Below are 27,273 nucleotides of genomic sequence, written 5' to 3'. Positions count from 1 at the left end.
CCCAGAAGGGACCATCTAGTTGCAGGAAAACAAACTCAGGGCTCCTACTGATTCTGCATTATGGTCAGTTGTATGATTATTTCATTATATATTACAATGTAATAATAATAGAAATAAAGTACACAATAAATGTCATGTGCTTGAATCATCCTGAAACCATCCCTCCCCACTGCCGAGTCCATGGAAAAATTGTCTTCCACAAAACCAGTCCCTGGTGCTAAAAAGGTTGGGGACCGCTGCTGTAGAGGGACCGAGGTGGCATCTGAGGAGGAAGCTCTGTTTTGATGTGTTTTTTATGCTGTGACTTTGTATGCAACACACTCAACTCTTTTTTTTTTTTTTTTTTGACAGAGTCTCGCTCTGTCGCCCAGGCTGGAGTGTAGTGGCGCGATCTTGGCTCACTGCAAGCTCTGCCTCCCAGGTTCACACCGTTCTCCTGCCTCAGGCTCCTGAGTAGCTGGGACTACAGGCACCTGGCACCACGCCTGGCTAATTTTTTGTATTTTTAGTAGAGACGGGGTTTCACTGTGTTAGCCAGGATGGTCTCGATCTCCTAACCTCGTGATCCGCCTTCCTCGGCCTCCCAAAGTGCTGGGATTACAGGCGTGAGCCACTGTGCCCGGCCGCAACACACTCAACTCTTAAGCGTAAAGCTCCTGGGAAGAGTGCAGGTGTTTGGGCAGAGAGATTTGGTTATGAATCCAGTTTCCATTCTTCAGCCTTGATTTCCTTTTTTGCAAACTGAGGATATGAATACTTAACTTGGAGAACTCTTGTGAGAATTCCTCACCCTTCTCTTAAGCCTTTAACTTAAACTGGGGTATAACATAAATATTGTAAAATGTACAAGCATAGTAAAGTATACAGTCAGTGAATTAAAAAAAACCATCCATGTAACAGTGCCCCAGATCCACATCTAGAACATTCCCACTGTGCCACTTACCCTGAAAGGCTCTCTCGTGCTTCTACAATACCCCTCCCCACGCCTCGCCCAGGCAACCATCATTCTAGCTTTTCCTGCCATAGATGAGTTTTGCCTGTTCTAGAACTTCATGGAAGAGGTATCACACGGCCCGTGCTCTTTTGTGTCTGGCTTCTTTTGGCCAACATCATGCCCATGTGAGTCATCCATGCTGCTGTGAGTAGCAGGAATTCTTTTTCACTGCTGTGTATTTTCTGTTATATGAATATGCCACAATTTAGCATCCATTTTTCTGACATCAGACTCATTGCAGGTTTTGACTGCTATGAATAGAGCTGTTATAGACACTCTTTTTTTTTATTTTTATTTTTTCGAGATGGAGTCCTGCTCTGTGGCCCAGGCTGGAGTGCAGGGGCATGATCTTGGCTCACTGCAACCTCCACCTCCTGCTTTTAAGCGAGTCTCCTGCCTCAGCCTCTGGAGTAGCTGGGATTACAGGCACACACCACCATGCCCAGCTAATTTTTGTATTTTTACTAGAGATGGGATTTCACCATGTTGGCCAGGCTGGTCTCAAACCCCTGACCTCAAGTGATCTGCCTGCCTCGGCCTCCCAAAGTGCTGAGATTACAGGCGTGAGCCACCGTGCACGGCCCTTGAACATGTCTTTTGCATATCGTTTTAATTCTAACTAGTGGCCTCACCCCATCAGAAGTAACCAGAGTAGATGTCATCTTCCCCACCCTGAGCCCCTTACCCATGTACCCCCACCCCCTCCTCTTCCTTTCATAAGCACTTTGCTCCTCAAATTCCCCACCTCCTTCTGTATTGTCATCTTCTCCCTTTCAACTGGTTCATTCGTATTGACATAGAGACAGCTGTAATATCTCCCATTGATCAAATGCCTGGCCTCACATCCTTCTCTGCTTAACGCCCCACAGAGCAGATCTCATTACAGCTTTGTCTGCCTGGCCACCTCTGGTTCCTCGCTTCCCATTCTGCCTTCCATCCCCTATACCCACACTTTCTTTTTTCTTTTTCTTTTTTTTTGAGATGGAGTTTTGCTCTCAGATTCTCTTTTTTTGCCCCCCTGACAGAGCAGTTCTCAAGGGTAGGGAAAAGCTTCCACATCTTGCCAAAGCTCAAAGCCAAGTCCCATCACAGCTGACTTGGCTTCTCTGCAGCATTTGATGTGAGTGACCTTCCTGCTCTCCACCTGGCACCTGACTTTCTTCCTCTCCCTCTGGGCCCTTCTTTTTTGGTCTCTTGTGTGGGCTCCTCCTCCTCTCTCATTTCCCTAAATCGAGCTCAGATGACCTCATTGGATTCCTTAGCTTCCAATACCTTCTATTTGTCAATATCTCCTAAGCTCAAACCCTCAATTTACATCCCCCTTCAGCTTCAGACTTGCATAACCTCTTGACTACTTGGTAACTCCACTTGGGTGTCTACCTGGCATCTTGAACTTGATCTGCCCCAAATGGGAGGCTCCAGTGGAAGACACCATTCAGCTGCTCAGGCCTAAAGCCTAGGAGTCATTCTCCATTCCTTCCAACCCATGTCTAATCTATCAGGGAATCCTGTTGGCTTTATCTCTGAAACAGACCCCAGCTCTGACCACTTCTTACCATCCCCACTGCAGCGCCCTGGTATGAGCAACCACCCTCCCTCTCCTGGTGGCACTGCGACTTCTGGCTGGTCTCTCTGCCTCTTGCCACTCACGGCCAGTTCCTCATTCATGGGCAGGTGGTGTGATTGTTTGAAACTGTAAATCAAGGGCCAGGTGCGGTGGCTCATGCCTGTAATCCCAGTATTTTGGGAGGCTGAGGTGGGTGAATCACCTGAGATCAGGAGTTTGAGACCAGCCTGGCCAACATGGCGAAACCCCATCTCTATTAAAAATACAAAAATTAGTCGGGCATGGTGACGCGCCACTGTAGTCCTATCTACTTGGAGGCTGAGGCACGAGCAGGAGGCGGAGGCTGAGGCACGAGCAGGAGGCGGAGGCTGCAGTGAACCAAGATTGCACCACTGCACTCCAGCCTGGGTGACAGAGTGAAACCCCGTCTCAAAAAAACAAACCAAAACCAAACCAAAACAAAGCATCAAAGTCTACACTGTGGCCTGTAGGGCCCGGCCTGGTCTGGCCTGGTCTGTGACTTTGGGCCTCGTCTTTCTCCTCTCCCCTCCTGGGTCTCTAGACTCCAGCAACGTTGGCCTCCTTGCTGCCTCTTGGCATGCCAAGCTGTCTCCTCCCTGCAGACTTCATTCCTGCTGTTCCTTCTGCTCTAGATGCTTCATCATTCAAGCTTCAGCAAAGATGCCTTTTCCTTGGGGTGGCCTCCCCAGCCTGAGCAACGGCAGCCTCTCCTGGTCATCCTTGCCATGTCACTCCACTCTGTCTTTCCATAGTGTCTGTTGGTACCTGCAAGTATCTTATTTTGTGTATTTGTTCATTGTCAGCGTCTTCTCAGTAGCATGGGAATTGCTTGAGGGCAGGCCTGCTGTCCAGATCACGTCACTGACTTCAGCACCTTGGACAAGGCCCGGCACCTAGTAGGGCCTCAGTATTGATTGGCTGCACTGAGCAGGTGTGTGTGGTAGATAGAGGGTGGGGGAAGGCATGACAAGCACCCGGTTGGACAGGTGGACAGGTGTGTCACAGACCATCAGGTCAGTGATACTCCTTCAAAGGAAAAGATGCTTCTACCTGCATCTCACTCGAGTTTCACAGGAGTCATGTGGGATAGATGAGGCAAGGAGGACTGACCTTCTGCTGCTGAGAGAACTGTAGAAATTAGAGCTGGAAGGAAGCTTATAAACTTGCTGAAGTGCCTGTCCTGTGCCAGACACTGGTGAAAGCATGTTTTCTGGCCAACCCCTTTAATCCTCACAGCTGCCTGTGCAGTAGGGACTATTTTTGTTTCTATCCTACAAGGAATGGGGGACTCAGAGAAGTTAAGAAACTTACCCAAGGTTGCATAATGGTAAGGGGTGCAGGCAGGACCCAAACCCAGGCAGTCTGACTTGATTCTGTGCCCTTAACCACAATGCTGCACTGCCCAGTCCAAGCTATCCCAAAATTCAGTCGCTGATGGATTGCCACATCCACATGCTCTTTCTGTGATTGTTCACTTCATATTTTCTTCAGTAGACTCACTTTTTAAAAGAAGGAACTTTAGGCCAGGTGTGGTGGCTCACACCTGTAATCCCAGAACTTTGGGAGGCCGAGGTGGGTGGATTGCTTGAGCTCGGACCAGGCTTGAGTTCGAGACCAGCCTGGCCAACATGGTGAAACCCCATCTCTACTGAAAATATAAAAATTAGCTGGGCATGGTGGTGCACACCTGTAGTCCCAGCTACTCAGGAGGTTGAGGCATGAGAATCGCTTGAACTGAGGAGGAGGAGGTTGCAGCGAGCCAAGATCACACCACTGCATTTCAGCCTGGGCAATGGAGTGAGACTCTGTCTCAAAATAAGAAAAAAAAGAAGGAACTTTAAATTACTGTGTTGATATGTATTTGTGCATCAATTTTAGTGTGTATTTGGGGATTTCTGGAGCAAAGTGAAGTGACAGGTCCAGACCACTCAGCTGGTTGGTGATGTGCTGGGGTCGAACCCAGAGCTTCTCACCGCCAGCTTGAGCACAGGGTACCCCTGTCCTGGGTGGCATCTAGATATAAGTTTAAGGAAGTCCTCACTCTTGGTTGTTGACTCTGCACTTGCATGGCCCTGAGATTTGGTGCCTCCTTAAACTTTGGGCTCTAGGCAACTTGCTTGCCTCTTCCGAGTCCCTGCGCCGTCACCCACTTTGCCTGGGAGCTGAGGCTGGGTGGGCCCCCGGAGCTCATCCTCCCGACAAACGCAGGGCTCCAATAAGGCACCCTCTCTTTTATTTACTTCAATGAATCTTCCAAGCTTCACGTGCCCTTTTCCTATCAAGTCTGAATTCCCTAAATTTCTAATATCTTGGCATTGCATGTAGGCATTGCATGCAGGCTGAAAAGGTTTATTGGTCTTTGGAAAGCGGAGAAGAGCAGGACCTGAAATCTAATCGGCCTCTCCTGCTGTTGCTGTCACACGGATGTCATTGTTGAAGACTGGTCCTACCCAGTTTAACAGGGTGCTGCTGTGGCACCCTGGGGGCCTTGACCCTGACAGGGTCACAGTGGCTGTTTGAGGAGAGTGAGAGTGAACCTCCTTTGACATGCTCCCTGGGTGCGTAGGCCCATCCCTTGAGTGCATACCTACTTTTTCTTTTTCTTTTTTTCCTAAGGCAAGATCTCACTCTGTTGTCCAGGTCGGAGTGCAGCGGCGCAATCTCAGCTGACTGCAACCTAAACCTCCAGGGCTCAAGTGATCCTCCTGCCTCAGCCTCCTGAGTAGCTGGGATCACAGGTGCACACCACCATACATGGCTAGTTTTTGTATTTTTTGTAGAGACGGAGTTTTGCCATGTTGCCCAGGCTTGTCTGAAACTCCTGGGCTTAAGTGATCTGCCTGCCTTGGCCTCCCAAAGTGCTGGGATTACAGGTATGAGCCACTGTGCCCAGCCCATCCCCACTTTTTCAATCATCATACTCAGTGCCTGCCTCTCCCTGCGCCACACAGGTTGTTTGAGTTGGGAGGAATGCCCAGTCTGTGTTGGCATCAGCTTTCCCTGTCCACCATCCTGGTCTTCATGTTGAACCTGGACTCCTTGTCTTCAAGATCGTTTCATTTCTGGAGCTTTGTGGCCCTTCCTTGCCCTGGGCCTTGGCCTGGGCTGTGCCCATGTACCCACTAAGCCTCCTTAGCATCCATCACAGCTAGGGGGACAGCTGTGCGTTTTGGTCACTCTGTTTCCAGAAGGGCTGGGACTCTGGAAAACCCAGCCATGTTTTCTGCAGTAAGCAGCTTTGTGTGGTCAAGTAGGTGTAGCCCTGATGCCATCATAAAAGTCTCCCACCTTATCTTCCCAGGTGGATGAGTATGCTCTTGGCTCATATTTGCATAACCAAGGGGGCCACTTAAGTGTCATGAGGTATAGAAGACCACCTTCTCTAGAGTAAGAAAAAAATCACAGTAAATCATGGAACTTCACTCCCTTTCATTTTAGATAAGGAAACCAGGGCCCAGAGACCACACACACCTTCCCCAAGGCCCACAGCCATGCGTCTGACCCTTCCACTTGTTGCTTATCCTTTGTGGATGGAGCCAAGGGCAGATACCCGGCTGGGGGCCAGCTCTGAGCCTCCGTGGCCCTTCCCAGGACCAATCCCTCTGTTTCCTCTTTGTGGATCTGCAGGTGAGGTTGCAGGAGCTGGTGCAGCCAGTGTCATGTCCGCCCTGACTGACAAGGCCATCGTGAAGAAGGAATTGCTGTATGATGTGGCCGGGAGTGACAAGTACCAGGTCAACAACAAACACGATGACAAGTACTCGCCGCTGCCCTGCAGCAAAATCATCCAGCGGGCGGAGGAGCTGGTGGGGCAGGAGGTGCTCTACAAGCTGACCAGTGAGAACTGCGAGCACTTTGTGAATGAGCTGCGCTATGGAGTTGCCCGCAGTGACCAGGTGCGTCCTCTGCCCGTGTCGCCTTCCCCAGGAACCAGACCATTCCCTCTGCTGACGGAGGCTGGGCATGGCTATGGAGGCATGAACAAGACAAAATAGCAGAGACAGAATTACTGCCCTTGAGGATGTCACAGTTGGAGTGGGGACAAGGGTGGGGAGAGAGGCAAGTTGGCAATGCAGATCAGTGTAGTCGGGGGCGGGGGTGGGTGGCCAAGGAAAGGAGTCACAGACATGATAGTCATTCCCATTGCCAAGCCCTCCCTGGCCACCTGTCCCTGAGATGGCCCTCCCCAGCCCTAAAGGCAGGTTTTAGGACCCACTACCTTACAGATTGGGAAACTGAGCTTAAGTAACTTGTCTACAGCCATTCATTTCATCAAAAAAATCTTTGTTGAGTCTCCAGACCTGGTACCTGTCTTTTCCTGTGCAGATAATTAGCAGAGTTGGGATTTGAAGCCCAGGTCTGTGTGGCATAGCCTGATCGTGCTTATAAACAGCACTGTCTTCAGCCTGGCTGAACCCTAAGGGTGAATCTGGGAGACCCTAGGGGATGCAGTTTTGTTCATTTACTTGATTTTATTTTTGTCTTTTCTCTCCTTTCAATCTCTTTTTCTCTTCTCATTTTCTTGCACTTCTTCCCCCTCCCTTTCAGCCACTTCCATTTTTTTTTTTTTTTTTTTTTTGCATAGGTGAAAAGAACATTGGGAAGGTTCTTACATGGCTGTTGATGCAAAAGAATACATATTTTTTTCAATGAATGATTAGGTTAAGATCCATCAGGCTGTTCACTTTTATTATTATTATTTTTTTGAGATCCAATTTCTTCTTCCCTGGTCAGTGTGGTGGTTAAGAGCCTGGGCTCCTAGAGTCAGGCCAATGTGGGCTGGACCTGGTCTCTGCCTTTTGCCGGCTGTCTGACCTCAGGAGAGTTAGTCCAGCTCCCCACCCTTTGGTAAAGTATGAATGATAATACTCATCTTGGAGGATTATTTTGTGAATTAAATAAGAGCATGTTTATTCTTAGCACACTGAATACATTGTAGTAGTAAAAATAGTCATGATTATCCTCATTTTTTTTTTTTAATTATCCTCTTTTTTTTTTTTTTTTTTTTTTTTTTGCTTGGCTCATCCATTGCCTGGTCCGCTGGCCTCTGTGGGCCACAGCCACTTGAATGGGAAGACACTGACTAACACCACCTATAGGAATCACTCTTACTCTCTTCATACTGCTGATAACCAGCTGTGCTTACTACACCAACCCTCACGTTTGTTAGGCGGTTCCTATACCTGTCTACAGTGGGATATTAGTTACCTTTGAATGGGTATCCTCTTATTTTTTTCTTCAATCAGTTGGGTTATTCATGTTCAACAACTATTTATATATGAATGTTAAAGGTGATCAACTTAGAAATTGAGTAGGTGGTACATAGCTAACTAGGTAAAGAAAGGGCAATATTGCCAATGTTTGTGAAGATTGCAGTCTGTTGGTCATGGTCTGGCTTCAACTTCCCTGAGAGTTGATAAGAGCTTTCTTCTGGGGAATCAGTGGGCAGGGCCATGAGAAGAACTTCATTAGTGCCTGAATATTGTCAGGTTAAAAAGGTGATGCAGTGAAAGCAGGAGACCAGGGGATGGTGACACTTACTACATCTATCTCTTGGGGATAACAGCCTTCAAAACATTTGTGTCTTGTTTTTCTTTTCTTAAAACAATTTTATTTTAGGCTGGGCACAGTGGCTCGCACCTGTAATGCCAGCACTTTGGGAGACTAAGGTGGGCAGACCACTTGCGGTCAGGAGTTTGAGACCAGCCTGGCCAACATGGTGAAACCCCATCTCTACTAAAAATACAAAAATTAGCCGGGCATGGTGTTGGGCATCTGTAATCTCAGCTACTCAGGAGGCTGAGGCAAGAGAATCACTAGAATCTGGGAGGCAGAGGTTGCAGTGAGCCGAGATCACACCACTGCACTCCAGCCTAGGTGACAGAGCAAGACCCAGTCTCAAAAAAAATTTTTTTTATTTTATTGTTTTTTATTTTAATAGAGATGAGGTCTCACTCTGTTGCCAAGGCTGGTCTTGAACTCCTGAGCTCAAATGATCCTAATGCCTCAGCCTCCCAAAGTGCTAGGATTACAGGCATAAGCCACTGTGCCCGGCCACATTTGTCTCTTGTCACACTTGATGAGGCATTGCTGTCTGTCATCTTGGTATCTCTCTTTACTAGCATCCTAGAAATTTCTTTCAGTTCCCTGCTGTATTAATGCTTTTATGTTCTGTAGTTCACATCCTTCTCTTTTTTGGTTTATGCCCTTGTTTTGGTAGACTACGTCCCCTAATAGTTTACTGAGAAATGGTACATTTTAAAAAGATCCCTAGGCAGGCATGGTGACATGCGCCTGTAATCCCAGCTACTGGTGAGGCTGAGGCACGAGAATTGCTTGGACCCAGGAGGCAGAGGTTGCAGTGAGCCGAGATCACGCCACTGTACTCCAGCCTGGGTGACAGAGTGAGACTTGGTCAGAAAAAAAAAAAAGACCCAAGAAACAAAAAACAAACAAAAAAAGATCTTGCATACCTGAAAATATCTTCATTTTATTCTCACATTTGATTAATCATTTGGCTGGGTATAGAATTCTAGGTTAGAAATAGTATTTTTTTTTTCAGAATTTTGAAGGCATTGGTTTATTGTCATCTAGCTTTTGTTATTGCGGTAGAGAAGTCTGAAGCTGTTCTGATTTTTTATTGTTTGTATGTGATCTATTTTTTCTTTTCAGAACTGTATAGAATCTTCTCTTCATCCTCAGTGTTCTGAAATTTTATTACCTTGCATGGGTCTATTTTCATGTATTGTGCCAGGTACTTGGAAACTCACTTTCTTTAGTTCTTGGAAATTTTCCAGTTTGTATTCTCTGGCACTCCTATTATTAGGCTGTTGGATCCCTAGACTGCTTTGCTGATTTTCTTATCTTCTCTCTCTTGTTTTTTATTTATGTATCTTTTTATTTATTAAGACAGAGTCTTTTTTCGTCACCCAGGCTAGAGCACAGTGGTGCGATGTTGGCTCGCTGTAACCTCTGCCTCCTGGGTTCAAGTGATTCTTCTGCCTCAGCCTCCAGAGTGGCTGGGACTAAAGGCATGTGCCACCACACCTGGGTAATTTTTGTATTTTTATTAGAGATGTGGTTTCCCCATATCGGCCAGGCTGGTCTGGAACTCCTGACCGCAAGTGATCTGCCTGTTTCTGCCTCCCAAAGTGTTAAGATTACAGGTGTGAGCCACTGTGCCTGGCCCATTTATGTATCTTTTTAAATTTGAAAATGAACATTTATTGACAGATTTAGGTATAATAGAAGTTTTTTTTTTTTTGAATTAGCAGTGACAATATTAGCATAAGAAAGACAAACATGATAACAAATTGAGTTTCATCATTGGTGATCTTGCATCACTATCAAGGTGTTTACTTACTCTTGGTAAAACTCATGCTCCTATGCAGCAATAAACTCCAAATACAGAGTACAAGACAACCTTGGGAAGCAATAAGATACTTTTTGAAATTCAGAGTTCTACGTTAAGAATATTTGGTAGGTTTACAAAATATATCCTAATCATCTCATTTAGTTATTCTTTCAGCAGTTATTAACAGAATAAAGAACGGGGCTGGCCGGGCGTGGTGGCTCATGCCTGTAATCCCAGCACTTTGGGAGGCTGAGGTGGGTGGATCACCTAAGGTCAGGAGTTTGAGACCACCCTGGCCAACATGGTGAAACCCCGTCTCTACTAAAAATACAAAAATTAGCTGGGTGTGATGGCGGGCACCTGCAGTCCCAACTACTCAGGAGGCTGAGGCAGGAAAATCGCTTGAACCCTGGAGGTGGAGGTTGCAGTGAGCCAAGATTGCGCCAGTGTACTCCAGCCTGGGCAACAGAGCGAGACTCCTTCTCAAACACACATACACGCACACACACACACACACACACACACACACCCAAGTAGCTGGGACTATGGGTGCACATCACCATGCCTGGCTGATTTTTGTATTTTTTGTAGAGACAGGGTCTCACTTTGTTGTCTGGGCTGGTCTTAAACTCTTGGTCTCTAGCAACCCTCCTGCCTCAGTCTCCCAAAGTGCTGGAATTATAGATGTGAGCCACTGCTCCTGGCCATAAATGCTATTTGGAGTAATTAAATAAAATTCCAAATCTTGAGATAGTAAAATAACTAAGAAATGTCTTATACCATTATTCTTTTTGTAAACAATAATTTAACACTTGCAAAATGAAACAATGCAAATTGAACACATCACACTTTTCTTCCTGTGACTTTGGCCCTACCCATCTACCCATTCACTTGAAAGAGGCAAAACAATGATAACACAACAATGAAACAGCATGAACAATTCTACTTGATCCCATCACAGAAAATGAAGCCAGAATATTCTACAACAAAAACAGAGGTGCCATCTCTACTGCTTCTAAAGATTTCCTCTTTCATTTCTTGTTCTAGGATAGGGGTTTCTCAGCCTCAGCACTATTGACATTATGGGCCAGATAATTCTTCATTGTCAAGTCCTGTCCTGTGCACTGTAGGATGTTTAGCAGCATCCCTGGCCTCTACACACTAGATACCAGTAGCATCCCGCCGCCAGATGTAAGAACCAAAAACGTCTGTAGACAATTCCCCCCACAGGGAAAAACTGTCTCCAGTTGAGAACTAGTGACTTAGGTGAGTAATGATCACTGACACATGCTGTGAGTCAAATTAACATAGAACTTCTGGCCAGGCGCAGTGGCTCATGCCTGTAATCCCAGCACTTTGAGTGGCTGAGGCGGGCAGATCATGAGGTCAAGAGATCAAGACCATACTGGCCAACATGGTGAAACCCCGTTTCTACTAAAAATACAAAAATTAGCTGGGCGTGGTGGTGTGCACCGGTAGTCCCAGCTACTCGGGAGGCTGAGGCAGAATTGCTTGAACCCGGGAGGTGGAGGTTGCAGTGAGCCAAGATTGCGCCATTGCACTCCAGGCTGGGCAACAAGAGCAAAACTCCATCTCAAAAAAAAAAAAAAAAAAGAACTTCGATGCATGCCCCATCTTGCTAGAGATGATAGATTTAGTACATATCAGAAAATGTCCACCAGTATTTTTCTTTGTAAGCACTGTCAGTGCAGTGACTCTCCTTTTCATTTAACTCATGAGGATATTTTTGTGTGTTTTAAAGAATCTGACCAGTCATTATATTTGTGCTGAGCTCTTTGAAGCAGACTAGATTTTCCTTCAAAAGAATATTTATGGCCAGGTGCGGTGGCTCACGCCTGTAATCCCAGCACTTTGGGAGGCCGAGGCAGGTGGATCACGAGGTCAGGAGATCGAGACCATCCTGGCTAACCTGGTGAAACCCCGTCTCTACTATAAATACAAAACAAAATTAGCTGGGCGTGGTGGCCTGTAGTCCCAGCTACTTGGGAGGCTGAGGCAGGAGAATGGCGTGAACCCAGGAGGCAGAGCTTGCAGTGAGCCGAGATTGCGCCACTGTACTCCAGCCTGGGCGACTGAGCAAGACTCTCTCTCAAAAAAAAAAACAAAAAAAACAAAAAAAAAAGTTTATGATTAATCAAATTTCCTGAGAAGGGAAACATTGAATTTAAACTAAAACGTAATTTGTGCTTTACATGCCTAAGAATATTCTAAAAAAAAGATTCTCCTACTTTCCACCTACCTAAAAATATTTAGGTTTCAAAAAACATATATTTTAGTAGGGTTTTGTAAAGAAACTTTCATACTGAACAGTACTTAAAAAAAAAAAAAAAAGCAACCAGAAGCTATACTCACAATGAAGTCTAGTCTGAGTGAGAGAAAATATTAAGGTAAATAGAAATTGAAGATGTGTCTGGTGGCAATACATATATTACATAAATCTGGATAAATTGTGGGGTATTATTTTGAAATTACTGTAAATGAAACCAAATTTCTATACAAATATTTTATTTCTTTTTAAATGATTTATTTATTATTTTTTGTATACTTGATCACTGTTGGAAAATATACAACTATTTCATAACCATTCTTATATTGTAACCTCTAACGGTCTCAATTTGATTGCTTTCAGAATAACACTACTATCTCCACTTCTTCTTTAATCCACCTATAACATTGTTGAAAGTGAAGGCAGCACATTAGCACTTTCTTTTTTCCAGAAATGATTTAGATTTCCCTAAATCAAGGCTTAACTCAGAAGAGCTTTGTAGTATAAATGTCTAAATGTCTGTAGTCTGGCAGAATTTGTTTGCCCACTTAAAAAAAAAAAACAGTCTTCTTAATATTTCTAATGAGAGACAGCTTTTCTCTTTCACAATATCCTGATATCCTGATTTAAGACCTGTGACACACACCAGGTAGCCCATTTTCATGATCAGAAATCCTGTAATAACAACACAGCAGCTGGATTGGACCTTTCAGTCTTGCAACATGAAAATGATCAATGGCATCTGAAGGTAGCACTGACTCTTGGAGAGTTTTCCTGTCAAGTTTGCACTATTAGGACTAACTAGCTTCCAACAGTCTTGTGTTTAATCATACTCTTTGACTATGTACAAAGCATGGCCACAAACAATGAGGTTATTGTTGTTTTCCTTGACAAAGTATCTTTTGTATGAACCAGTTGCATCAGCTTTTGTTTCCACACCATGAGGTTCTATAAAGAACTAGGGACATATTGTTCCTCCTCCATTATCTGCAGACTATTTCTCCTACCCTGACACAGAGCTTAGCAAGGAAAATGCTGGATACAAGTGATTTTATGCAGGTTCCCTAGCAAGTTAACCCAACAGAACCATGGCTGCCACAAAACCATGCCTAATTATCTTTTAGAGGAGCATTTAAAGACTTAGCAGCAGTCAAACCTCAGGTTGGTAGCTCCATCCAAACTTTGGTCATCATGAATTCTGTCTGTTAAAACTACTTTTTTTTTTTTTTTGAGATGGTGTCTCACTCTGTCACCCAGGCTGGAATGCAGTGGTGCGATCTCGGCTCACTGCAACCTCCGCCTCCCGGTTCAAGTGATTCTCCTGCCTCAGCCTTCTGAGTAGCTGGGATTACAGGTGCGTGCCACCATGCCTGGCTAATTTTTGTATGTTTAGTAGAGATGAGGTTTCACCATGTTGGTCAGGCTGGTCTCGAACTCCTGACCTCATCATCCGCCTGCCTCGGCCTCCCAAAGTGCTGGGATTATAAGCATGAGCTACTGTGCCTGGCTATCTGTTAAAACTTCTATGTGACCAATGTTGAGAAGAGTTTGGGGATCTTCAGTGGTTAAAAATATATACGTATCTTGATGCTACTGAGGCTTATCTGGGCCATAAATGTGTTTAATGTCAGGAAACACATAGCTGTGTTTAACCACAGGAAACACAGCAGTGTAATTAACACAAGGTGCCCAGAACTGATTTCTCAGCAGCCAGAACTCATGATGAGAAAACTCACAGCTGAGTGTTGTGGTGAATTGTGATAGTTTCCTTTCTGTTTTGGGAGGGAAGTGGAGGGAGTTCTTTTTTCTTTATGATAATTATTACTTCCTTTCATTGCCGAGTTTTCTTTGTACCTGTTGTCAATTCTTCCCACATGATCCAATTAGCTCTCAGTACAGTTCTCCACAAGGGAAACCATGTCAAGTAACCTACAAGTTCTTGTTTATTTTGCTTGGACACATCTATCCTAGAGATGGCCCTTCTTCCCTCTGTGCTGGTTGCTCCTTGGCCAATTGCATGGCTGTCATCCTGGACTCCCCTTGGCTGTCATCCTTTGGATTTCCTTTCCTTCTCTTGGATTGCATTCTCTGATTCTATGATCTCTTAGTTTTCTGTTTCTTTGCTCTTTCTCTTATTTAGGTAGATCACATACTCCAGAAGTTGCTTTAGGTTAGAAACACAGTACAATGGGAGAGGATAATGGTTATGGCAGTCCTCAACATGCTAGGCTCTGGAGTCACAATGCTCCAATCTGGATTGATAAGTGCATTATTTTCCTATTGCTGCTGTAACAAATTAGTACAAAGTTAGTGGCTTAAGACTCCACAATTTATTATCAACAGTTCTGTGGGCCAGAAGTCTAAAATGAGTTTCACTGGGCTAAAATCAAAGCATTGACATTCTTTTCTAGTGTCTGTAGGAGAAAATCAATTTTCTTGCCTTTTCCAACTTCTAGAGGTTACTGGTATTGGGGGAACCAGCCCCTAATATTTCAACATAGGTTCTTTTCTATTTTCCGTAAGTGTTGGCCAGGCTGAGAAATAAAGAGAAAGAGTACAAAGAGAGAAATTTTACAGCTGGGCCTCCAGGGGTGCCATCACATATTGGTAGGACCGTGATGACAACCCCCAGCCACAAAATCAGCAAGTTTTTATTACGGATTTTAAAAGGGGAGAGGGCATACAAACAGGGAGTAGGTCACAAGGATCACATGCTTCAAAGGGCTATAAAGATCACAAGGTGAAGGCAAAATTAGAATTACTGATGAGAGTCTGTGTCCTGCTGTGCATGCATTGTCTTGATAAACATCTTAACAGGAAACAGGGTTTGAGAGCAGACAACCAGTCTGACTAGAATTTACCAGGCTGGAATTTCCCAATCCTAGTAAGCCTGAGGGTACTGCAGGAGACAGGGCATATTTCAGTCCTTATCTCAACTGCATCAGACAGACACTCCCAGAGCGGCCGTCTATAGACCTACCCCCAGGAATGCATTCTTTCCCCAGGGTTGTTCCTTGCTGGGAAAAGAATTCAGCGATATTTCTCCTACTCGCACATCTGTCTATAGGCTTTCTGCAAGAAGAAAAATATGGCTCTATTCTGCCCGACCCTGCAGGCAGTCAGACCTTATGGTTATCTTTCCTTGTTCCCTGAAAATCGCTGTTATTCTGTTCTTTTTCAGGGTGCACTGATTTCATATTGTTCAAACACACATATTTTACAATCAGTTTGTACAATAGTGGTCCTGAGGTGACGTACATTCTCAGCTTACGAAGATAACGTGATTAAGAGATTAAAGACAGGCATAAGAAATTATAAGAGTATTAATTGGGGAAGTGATAAATGTCCATGAAATCTTCACAATTTGTGTTCAGAGATTGCAGTAAAGACAGGTGTAAGAAGTTATGAAAGTATTAATTTTGGGAACTGATAAATGTCCATGAAATCTTAACAATTTATGTTCTTCTGCTGTGGCTTCAGCTGGTCCTTCATTCGGGGTCCCTGACTTTCCACAACATACTGGCATTCCTTGGCTTATAGTCCCCATCTATTTTCAAAGCTAGAGCAATGGCTGGTTGAGTCTTATATTGCATCATTGTGACACTAACTCTTCTGTCTGTCTTCTACCTTTTAAGGAACTTTGTAATTACATTGGGCCCATCTGAATAATCTAGGATAATTTCCTCTTTTTTTTGTTTTCGTTTTTTTGAGACAGTCTTGCTCTGTTGCCCAGGCTGGAGTGCAGTGGCGTGATCTCAGCTCACTGCAAACTTTGCCTCCTGGGTTCAAGTGATTCTCCTGCCTCAGCCTCCCAAGTAGCTGGGATTAGAGGCATGTGCCACCACGCCTGGCTAATTTTTGTATTTTTAGTAGAGATGGGGTTTCACCATGTTGGCCAGGCTGGTCTCGAACTCCTGACCTCGTGATCCACCCTCCTCGGCCTCCCAAAGTGCTGGGATTACAGGCATGAGCCACCGCACCTGGCCGATAATTTCTGTATTTTAAGGTAAATTGATTAGCAGCCTTAATTCCATTTGTAAGCTTAATTCTCACTTGCCATGTAGCATGATATATTTATAGATTCCTGAAATTAGGACATGGACACCTTTTGGGGCTTATCATTCTGCCTACCAGTTATTCTTTACACCTGGTACTAAGTTGTTATCCTGGAATCTCCCTTTACTGTCATTCTGGGGAGATTCCCTTCCAGTCTCTCTAGTAGTAGAAGGCCCATTTTCTTTATCTCATGTCTTCTACTTTCTCCATTTACTCCCCTGTTTTTGGGGAACCATTTTCAGCAGCTTTCTGTAAGAGGATGCATGGGAGGTAAATTCTTTGAGACCCTGTGTGTCTGAATTATTTGTCATTTTACCCTCTCACTCGATTTGATACTTTGTCTGGGTATAGAATTCTAGGTTGGAAATGGTTTCACTTCAGAGTTTTGGAGGCATTGCTCCATTGTCTTCTTCTTCTTTTTTTTTTTTTATTATACTTTAAGTTTTAGGGTACATGTGCACAACATGCAGGTTTGTTACATATGTATACATGTGCCATGTTGGTGTGCTGCACCCATTAACTCATCATTTAACATTAGGTATATCGCCTAATGCTATCCCTCGCCCCTCCCCCCACCCCACAACAGGCCCCGGTGTGTGATGTTCCCCTTCCTGTGTCCATGTGTTCTCATTGTTCAATTCCCATCTATGAGTGAGAACATGCGATGTTTGGTTTTTGTCCTTGTGATACTTTGCTGAAAATAATGGTTTCCAGCTTCATCCATGTCCCTACAAAGGACATGAACTCATCATTTTTTATGGCTGCATAGTATTCCATGGTGTATATGTGCCACATTTTCTTAATCCAGTCTATCATTATTGGACATTTGGGTTGGTTCCAAGTCTTTGCTATTGTGAATAGTGCCGCAATAAACATACATGTGCATGTGTCTTTATAGCAGCATGTTTTATAATCCTTTGGGTATATACCCAGTAATGGGATGGCTGGGTCAAATGTTATTTCTAGTTCTAGATCCCTGAGGAATCGCCACACTGACTTCCACAATGGTTGAACTAGTTTACAGTCCCACCAACAGTGTAAAAGTGTTCCTATTTCTCCACATCCTCTCCAGCACTTGTTGTTTCCTGACTTTTTAATGATCTCCATTCTAACTGGTGTGAGATGGTATCTCATTGTGGTTTTGATTTGCATTTCTCTGATGGCCAGTGATGATGAGCATTTTTTCATGTGTCTTTTGGCTGCATAAATGTCTCCTTTGAGAAGTGTCTGTTCATATCCTTTGCCCACTTTTTGATGGGGTTGTTTGTTTTTTTTCTTGTAAATGTGTTTGAGTTCATTGTAGATTCTGGATATTAGCCCTTTGTCAGATGAGCAGATTGCAAAAATTTTCTCCCATTCTGTAGGTTGCCTGTTCACTCTGATGGTAGTTTGTTTTGCTGTGCAGAAGCTCTTTAGTTTAATTAGATCCCATTTGTCAATTTTGGCTTTTGTTGCCATTGCTTTTGGTGTTTTAGACATGAAGTCCTTGCCCATGCCTATGTCCTGAATGGTATTGCCTAGGTTTTCTTCTAGGGTTTTTATGGTTTTAGGTCTAACATGTAAGTCTTTAATCCATCTTGAATTAATTTTTGTATAAGGTGTAAGGAAGGGATCCAGTTTCAGCTTTCTACATATGGCTAGCCAGTTTTCCCAGCACCATTTATTAAATAGGGAATCCTTTCCCCATTTCTTATTTTTGTCAGGTTTGTCAAAGATCAGATAGTTGTAGATATGTGGCATTATTTCTGAGGGCTCTGTTCTGTTCCATTGGTCTATATCTTTGTTTTGGTACCAGTACTGCTCCATTGTCTTCTTGCTTCCAGAATTGCTTTTGAGAAATCTGAAGCCATCCTGATTCCTGATCTTTTCTCCATTTCCTGTTTTTCTCCCTGCTCTAAATGTTGTAATATCTTTACCCAATGCTATAAAATTTCATAGTAATGTGCCTTTGTGTAGGTCTACTTTTATCCATTAAGATGGGACTCAGAGCACTATTCTCAGCTCACTGCAACCTCTGCCTTCCAGGTTCAAGGAATTCTTCAGCCTCAGTCTCCCAAGTAGCTGGGATTACAGGCGTGCACCACCATGCCTGGCTAATTTTTTGTATTTTTAGTAGAAATGGGGTTTTACCATGTTGCCAGGCTGGTCTCGAACTCCTGAGCTCAAGCGATCTGCCTGCCTTGGCCTCCCAAAGTGCTGGGATTACAGACTTGAGCCACTGCACCCAGCCAGATTGTTCTGTTTTTTATTTTATTTTTTTCCCTTTGGTTTCTATTTCTTTATTTTTTTGCTATTCTTTTTGAGAGATTTCCTTAACTTAGCTTTATCTTTCAACTTTTCTATTGAGTTTTTTTTTCACATTTTTATTTTCTATGAACCGTTTTTATTTTCTCAATACTGCATTATTTTTTATAGTACCACGTTCTTATTTATTGGATACAATATGCTGTCTTACTCTCCAGTGATAATTTTTACACTCCATCTTAGCCAAGAGGCCGAGAAGCGATCTAATGATAGTTTTTAAAAGGACGTTTTCTTTTGGATGCAATATGCTGTCTTATTCTCCAGTGATAATTTTTATACTTGATCTTAGCCAAAAGACTGAGAAGCTATAGTTGTTAAAAGGATGTTTTCTTTTCTAGATATAGTTTCTGTTTCTCCAGATTGCTATTTTTTTTTGTCTCTGTCTTCAATTTTAGAGGACTTCTTCAGATGTTTGGTGTGTTAGTTGTATGCTCGTGATTAAAAGTGCACTTGCCTGGCTGGGTGCGGCGGCTCACGCCTGTAATCCTAGCACTTTGGGAGGCTGAGGCTGGTGGATCAAGTGGTCAGGAGTTCGAGAGCAGCCTGGCCAATATGGTGAAACCCCGTCTGTACTAAAAATACAAAAATTAGCTGGGCGTGGTGGCGGGTGCCTGTAATCCCAGCTACTTGGGAGGCTGAGGCAAGAGAACCACTTGAAACCGGAAGGTGGAGATTGCAGTGAGCTAAGATCGCGCCATTGCATTCTAGCCTGGGCAACAAGAGCAAACTCCATCTCAAAGATTAAAAAAAAAAAAAAAGTGCACTTGCCAACCATCATGTTCAGTTGAATTCAAAGAAAACCAACTCACATTACTTAGTGTAAACTAAAATAGTTAACAAATTATATCCTAAAAACAATGTCTGTTTGTTAAATGTTGTTGCCCTAGGTTTTTAAATTACAACATCTAAATACAATTTCTCCTCTTAAATTTGTTAAGCTAAATATGTATTTGTTCTTTTTATTTTAGAATCCTTAAAGCATTTTAAACATTTCTTTTTTTCCGAGAGAAATTACAAATAACACTTCTGTCAAGTGGTACTTGTGTAAAGGCACCTTTCTTATTTTATAATTTTGGTTTTTCAGTTTTATACACTTAATATACTCACTGTCTTACTATCAGGAAATTATTTTGACCAAGATTTATTATTCAACTTCATAGGTTAGGAAAGAGATGCTAATTCTTTCTACCTATGTTTTCCTTGTTACTATTCTCTTACCCTCTATATATACTGGCCTCTAATGTATACTGTAAAATCACTGTATTGTTGAGATCACTTAATTATGATTTATATAAACAGTACCTCACCTCATTCTTGCTGTGTTGCCAAGGATGGAGCCCAATGGCGCAGTCTTTGCTCACTGCAAATTCCACTTCCCGGGTTCAAGTGATTTTTTCCTGCCTCAGCCTCCTGAGTACCTGGGACTATAGGCACGTGTTATTAGGCCTGGCTAATTTTTGTGATTTTTAGAGATGGGGTTTCGCATGTTGGCTGGGTTTGTCTGGAACTCCTGGCCTCAAGTGATCCACCTGCCTCGGCCTCCCAAAGTGCTGGGATTACAGGCGTGAGCCACCACACCCAGCTGAGCATCTCACCTCTTTCATACTGTGCTGAACAGTTTTCAGTCTGTCAAAAAAAAAGTGGGGGTTTGCTACTGGATGGAGCTCTGAGTGAGTGGGGGTGGGTGTAGGGGCAGTGGTTTGCTGACTCTGATTTGCACTGCAGGATGATCTGGGTGGGCTGTTTGGGAATTCCCAGTATTGGTATCTTTTGTTGTTTGCATTTGGGCCAGATTCCCCAGAAAAGTCTTCTGGACTCTTGTGTGGAGCGTAAAGTTCTGGGAACAGAGGAGTAGGAGGTCTGGGAGTCTCACATTTAGCATGTTTACAATCTCTCAATCCCTTGTTTGTGGTATGATACCCACATTCTCACATGTGCTTCTAGGTTTCTAGGCCCCTAAGCCTTCTGTTGTACCCTCTGCAAAGAATAAACGTTCAGACTTCTTTTGGGGGTCAGGGAGGAGGTTCAGGGACCAGCTAAAGCTCTCTCTCATTCTTTCCCACTTCCAGAGGTACCTGGGTTTAATATGTGATCCTTTTGGTGTATTCTTTTATATAATTAGGATTTATCCTCAGCTTTTTCCTTTGCCGCCTTAGGATTTAGTGTTTTCTGTATTCTTGTGGAATTATGCCTTAAACAAATGCCTTAGTTTACTTTTAGTTGAGTTTCAGGAGGCAGTAAAATTGGACATATATTCAATTTTTACCTGGACATTTACTTTTACTTTTGAAACACTTTTTTTCCTACTACAAACAAGTCAGATATCCTAATAATTCTAAGCATAACATCACTACTATTTATAGTTGAGTCATTTATTTAAGAACATGTGAAGAGTACCTCCATCCTCCATGCCTGGCAGGACCAGGCACTGGGGATACAGTGATGAACAAGACAGCCGAGTTCCTTGCTCTTATGGAGGTCATAGGTTACTGACTACTCAATAACAATTCCTCCCTGACTCCACCTTTGCTTCTAGAGCTCCCCATTGGCCAGCCAAGATCTTGACCATCCTGGCATCAGCTCCCTGTCCTTTCCACAGCCACGCTCTGAGGATTTATATGCTTTGAATACCCATGCGGTGAATCCAGTTTTCCATCTTTGGTTCCATGTAAATTTCAGGCCAGCTGGCTCCAGCCACGAATTCTTTTCCCATCCAGCCCTCTCCTTCCCTCTTCCCTACCAATGTTTGTTGACTCCTTAGTTTGGCCAGGGAGGCCAAGGGGCATGTGAGGTATCCCGAGCTGAATGTTTCTGCTGAATGTGCAGCCTGTACTCTGGATCCTGACACAGAGTGTGACCCACCCTCTTCTTTGTTGCAGGTCAGAGATGTCATCATTGCTGCAAGCGTTGCAGGAATGGGCTTGGCAGCCATGAGCCTTATTGGAGTCATGTTCTCAAGAAACAAGCGACAAAAGCAATAACTGAAAAAGACTGTCCTGTCAGCGATGACTTTATACATCAAGGGGGTCTTGTTTTGCTAGAGAGTTTGGGGTTTGGTTTGTGGATTTCATTGTGATTTATAATAAGGCTTATTTTCACAGAATAAAATAAAGCAAAACGAGGGAGGATTTTATTGGGGGAAATGCAGCAAGAACTGCCTGGTGTGAAGTCTGTTCAGGGAACAGCCGGGCTCTCTTCCTGGTCAGGGATTGTATTTCACTTTCTTTTTGCGTGCTGTGTTCTTTGCACTGCAGGAAGCAGAGTCCAACTCCAGTTATCTTAAGTAGAGGGCGTTTCTGGTCGTCAGGATACATGCGGGGCGGAAGGGAGACAGAAAGACGTAATACACAAGAACAGAAACCAGCAGACAGCCGGGACCCTTGGCCCGGAACTAGATCTAGGATGGCCTCTGAGACTCAGCAGCTGGAGTCTGTAGATGTTCAGCTGAGTTGAAAAAAAAAAGTCCTCGGCTATAAGGAAATTTAGTATAGATGCTTGCCAATCTTACTAAAATTTCCCTTATTTTCCTTTGCTCTACACGTCTTTCCTTTGCCTTGTTGCTTCCATCTCCTTGGCACTCCTGCTTCCTCACGGCTTCTGCTTGCCATGATCCCCAAGTCTCTGACCCACCTTCCTGCCTGCTCCTCTCCTCCCACATTGGCTCAGATTCTTTCCCCGCTGTCTGTGGGTCCACACTCCCAGTGGCACCTCCAGGAGAGAATCTGATTGGCTCAGTTCGCCAGATAACTCAACTTTCCCATTGGCTACCTTTGGGTCAGGTGATCTCCACTAGACCTATCGCCTATGCCTGATGGTGGGTCACATGGTGCAAATGTTGCCTGAGAGCTTAGTGGATTAGGGATGTGGCTGGGCTCATGGTTGACGTCCCTGCTGCTGAGCCCTTACGGGTCAGGCTGGGAGAAGGTGCCATGTTGTGTGACTGGTCATTTGAGGTCTTGCAGCTGTTGCTTGCTGGGCTTGGCAGGTGTTCAAAGTGACCATTTTTCTGAAGGGTTTTTTTCTGAGTATTTCTCAGATGTACTTCCCTGGGGCCGACGGTCTTTCCTTCCACAGGGCGATGCTTCCCTACTTGCTTGTGAATGTTTCCTTCATCTCCAGGTGGTCTGGGGACAATTCTGTCTTTTGGAGGCCTGGGCAGGATTTACAAAGGGCTCCATGCCAGCTCCTTCCTGCCGGGTCCACTTCTGGTGTAGGGTAAACACCTGCCCATTCATGTCCTAGTGTTGATAGAAGAATCATTTTCTTTCAGTACAGTTTCCTTTTTTTTTTTTTTTTGCCCCAGCTTTTTAGATGTAGCACTTAATGCCAGTTCTCGAGCTCCCCAAACTTAAGGGACACAGGTCAACAAGCAGTAGGTCTTTGGAAGCTCGCTCTCTCACATGGTATAAGGTGAGGGGGACACATGGAATGTAAACCTCCAAACTAATTATGGGGGGAAAAGGAATGAGAAAAACAAACACAAGAAGGCAAAACAAAAACACCTGGTTCAATTAAAAACAACAACAAAGCAAAACAAAAAAACCCAAAACCTAACCACACAATAAATGAGAAAAAAATTACATAAAACAGATGACATGTATAGAAATAAAAAAATAGAATGGAGGAACTAATTCCAAATATATAAGTAATCCTAAGTGGACTAAATTTGCAAAGTAAAAGGCAAACATTACACTGGATTAAAAAACAAATCCAGGGAATACAGTTTACAGCTGATACATTCAAAATATGAAAACAGATAAAATATAAATAAAATCGGTATGGTGGTGTCTTCCTGTAATCCCAGCTAGTTGGGAGGCTGAGGCAGGAAGACCCCTTGAGTCTAGGAGTTAGAGAACAGCTTGGGCAACAAAGCGAGACTGTCTCTAAAAAAAAAATACACACACACACACACACACACACACACACACACACACACACCCCCACTAAGACTGAAATGGAAATGAGCCGAGATCGCGCCACTGCACTCCAGCCTGGGCAACAGAGTGAGACTGTCTCAAAAAAAAAAAAAAAAAAAGAAAAAGAAAATATAGGCTTTAAAGCAAGTTATTACTAGACAGAGGACAAAAAAATTCTGATAAAAGTTTTAATTCACTAGAAATATATAACTTGTTTGCATTTAATAAGTCTCAAAATAATGAAATTTTTGATTGCAAAGAGGAATTCATCATCTGCTGTTTATAACAGAATACCTGAAAGTGGGTAATTAATAAGAAATGATTTGACTTCTTATAGTTCTGGAGGCTGAGAAGTCCAAGGTTAAGGGGGTGCATCCAGTGAGGGCCTTCTTGCTGGTGGGGACTCTCTACAGAGTCTGGAGGCAGCACAGGGCATCCCATAGTGAGGAGGCTGAGTGTGCTAGCTCAGTTCTCTCTTCCTCTTTTTATAAAACCACCAGTCCCATTCCTGTGATAAACCACTAATTCATTAACTCATTAATCCATGAATGGGTTAATCCATTCATGACGGCAGAGCCTTTATGATCCAATCACCAATTAAAGGCTCTTTATTTTTTCTTTCTTCTTTCTTTTTCTTTCTTCTTTTTCTTTCCCTCCTTCCTTTCTTTCCTTCCTTCCTTTTCTTTTCTTTCTTTTTCTTTCTTTCCTTCCTGTCTTTCTTTTCTTCTTTTTCTTCTTTCTTTCTCTTTTCCTTCCTTCCTTCCTCCCTCCCTCTCTTTCTTTCTTCCCCTTTCTCTTTTCTTTCTCTCTTTTCCTTCCTTCCCTTCCTTCCTCTCTTTCTTTCTTCCTTTCTTTCTCTCTTTCTTTCGTTTCTTCCTTTCTTTCTTTCTCTCTTTCTCTCTTCCTTCCTTCCTTCCCCTCCCTCCGTCTCTCCCTCCCTCCCTCCTTCCTTCCTCTCTTTCTTTCTTCTATCTTTCTTTCTCTCTTTCTCTCTTTCTTTCTTTCTTTCTTCCTTCCTTCCTTCCCCTCTCTCCCTCCCTTCCACCTCCTTTCTTTCTTTTTCTTTCTTTCTTTTCCTTTCTTTGTTTCTTCCTTCCTTTCTTTCTTTCTCTCTCTCTTTCTTTCTTTTCTTTTCCCCTCCCTCCCCTCCCCTCTCCTCCCCTTCCCTCCCCTCCCCTCCCCTCCCCTCTCCTCTCCTCTTCTCGCCTCTCCTCTCCTTCCTTTCCTTTCTTCCTTTTTTTTTTGAGATAGAGTCTCACTCTGTCACCCAGGCTGGAGTGTAGTGGTGGGATCTCAGCTTACTGCAACCTCTGCCTCCTGGGTTCAAGCAATTCTCCTGCCTCAGCCTCCTGAGTAGCTGGGATTATGGGTGTGTGCCACCATGCTTGGCTAATTTTTCTATTTTTAGTAGAGATGGGGTTTCACAAAGTTGGCCAGGCTAATCTTGAACTCTTGACCTCAGGTGATCTGCCTGCCTCGGCCTCCCAAAGTGTTGGGATTACAGGCATGAGCCGCCACACCCTGCCAAAAGCCCCATCTTTCAATACTGCCACATTTGGGATTAAGTTTCAACATGAATTTTGGAGAGGACAAACATCATCATAGTGGGAGATCTAAATACACCTTTCTAAGGAACTGATGAATGAAGGAAACATAAAAGTCTATAAAGACATAGAAAATTTACCAACAAGCTTACTTAATGACCATATATAATATAATTGTGAAATACAGATTCTTTTCAACTGCACACATGGAATATTTATGAGAGTCTTAAAGCAAGCCAACAAATTTTAGATTAGTAACATAGAAATAATCTTCTTTAACCGTAATGCAATTAATTCAGGAATCAATAGCGAGAGATAACCAGAAAAACCCTATACTTTCAGGAATTTTAGAATATACTGCTAGATACATTATGAGTCAAAAAAAGAAAACTAATGGGAGTTAGATAATATTTAGAGCTGAATGATAACAAAAATACTAGATACCAATATTTGGACCATGCAGCTAAAGGGGAGCTTAGAAAAAATTTTGTAGCATAAATCCTTACATTAAGAAAGGAAAAGGTGACTGGGCATGGTGGCTTATGCCTGTAATCCCAGCACTTTGCGAGGCTGAGGTGGGAGGATCGCTTGAGGCTAGGAGTTCAATACTAGCCTGGAGAAAAGAAAAGAAAAAGAGAAAGAAAGCAAAAGAAGAAGAGAAAAAGAAAGAAAGGAAGGAGAGGTGCAAGTTAAGGAGTTAATTATCCAATTTAAGAAGACAGAAAAGGGGGAAGACAATACAAAGATATGAGCAAAAATAAATGAAGAAAAACAAGCATATAAAAGAGAGAAGGCACAGCAAATGATTTAGGAGTAAAAAAGAGACCACAACTATAGATGCTGCAGAGATTAAACCAGCAAAAACAAATATTGATAAATAATTACAAAAAATTGGAAAATTTTGATGGAATTGATATATTCCAAGAAAAATGTCATCAAAATTGAACCAAGAAAATATTTAAAAATCTAAGCAGTCCTTTGCTCATTAAAGGATAAATCAGTAGTTAACACTTTTTCTACAAAGAAATGGTGTGCCTGGATGGTCGTGTAGGTGAGTTTTACCAAGGATTATGGTAACAAATGAGTGAGACCTCTATGGAGAAAATATTGAAGGACATTAAAGAAGACCTCATAAATGGAGAGAGATATATCATTAATGGATAGGAAGCCTCAATGGCATAAGTATGTCAGTTTCTTTCAAAACTCACCTATGGATTCAATGTGATTCCAAACCAAATCCCAACAAGGTCTTTCCTGGAATTGGAAGCCAGATTCTGAAATGTATTTGGAAAAGTAAAGAGGCAGGGTTAGCTATTTCATTAACAAAGAAGGAACATCAGGCAGGGAGACTTGTGTTATTATTAAGGCTTATTATAAATTATTATTGTGATCAAGATAGTGTATTTTTGGTGTAGAGATAGTTAAATTGGCCAATGGATTGAGCCAAATTTCCAAAACAGACCCACAAATAAATGAAACTCTAATTTACAACAGAGACAGTACTGCAGATCATGGGGGGAAAGGATGAACTATTGAGGGATTGGCAAACTTTTTTGGTAAGGGCTAGACAGCCTTATGTGGTGTTCACAGTGTCTGTTGTAGTTAGTCACCTCTGCTGTGGTATTGTAAGAGCAGCTATAGACAATACTGTACGTGAACAAATGATCATGGATATGTTCTAATAAAACTTTATGTGCATTGAGATTTAAATTTCATATAATTTTCATGGGTCATGAGTTATTAGCTTTCTTTTTGTTTTTCTCAGCCATTTGAAATGCAGAAACCATTATTAGCTACTGGGCTGTACAAAAACGGGTGAAGGAGACCAGGCATGGTGGTTCACACCTATAATCCCAGCACTTTGGGAGGCTGAGGCAGGAGGATTATTTGAACTGGGCAACATAGTGACACCCAGTGTCTATTATAAACAAAACAAAAACAGATGAAGGGCTGCATTTGCCTGTAGGCTATAGTTTGTTGATCCCTAACTAGTAAGTGGTATTCACATATAACCACATAGACTTTGCACTGCACAGAAAAAGTCAGTTTGGGGAGAATTTTAGACTTACATGTGAAGGACAAATGTCAATTTTTATTTTTATTTTATTTTTGAGACAGAGTCTCGCTCTGTTGCCCAGGCTGAAGTGCAGTGGCATGATCTTGGCTCACTGAAACCTCTGCCCCCTGGGTTCAAGCAATTCTTGTGTCTCAGCCTCCTGAGTAGCTGGGA

General features: G+C 43.2%; 1 protein-coding gene across 2 annotated transcripts in view; it reads left to right on the top strand.

Annotated features, from left to right (window-relative positions):
• Positions 1-26,745, top strand: part of PLAAT3 (phospholipase A and acyltransferase 3) — a 44,681-nt gene extending 17,936 nt beyond the window's left edge. The window contains exons 4-6 of one of the 2 annotated variants that reach the window (XM_055094435.2): positions 6,210-6,478; positions 13,457-13,577; positions 21,463-21,591. In XM_055094435.2, coding sequence (XP_054950410.1) covers positions 6,210-6,478; positions 13,457-13,561 — 374 coding nt within the window. In that variant the 3' untranslated portion in view covers positions 13,562-13,577; positions 21,463-21,591. Of the gene's footprint in view, positions 1-6,209; positions 6,479-13,456; positions 13,578-21,462 lie in introns of both variants that reach the window. The other variant, XM_008953928.6, reaches the window with a different exon arrangement.
• The last annotated feature ends 528 nt before the right edge of the window (positions 26,746-27,273 follow it).

This window comes from Pan paniscus, chromosome 9 (genome assembly GCF_029289425.2).
Source record: "Pan paniscus chromosome 9, NHGRI_mPanPan1-v2.0_pri, whole genome shotgun sequence".
In the NCBI taxonomy this organism is placed as follows: domain Eukaryota; kingdom Metazoa; phylum Chordata; class Mammalia; order Primates; family Hominidae; genus Pan; species Pan paniscus.
This window is presented reverse-complemented; position numbering and strand designations above follow the sequence as displayed.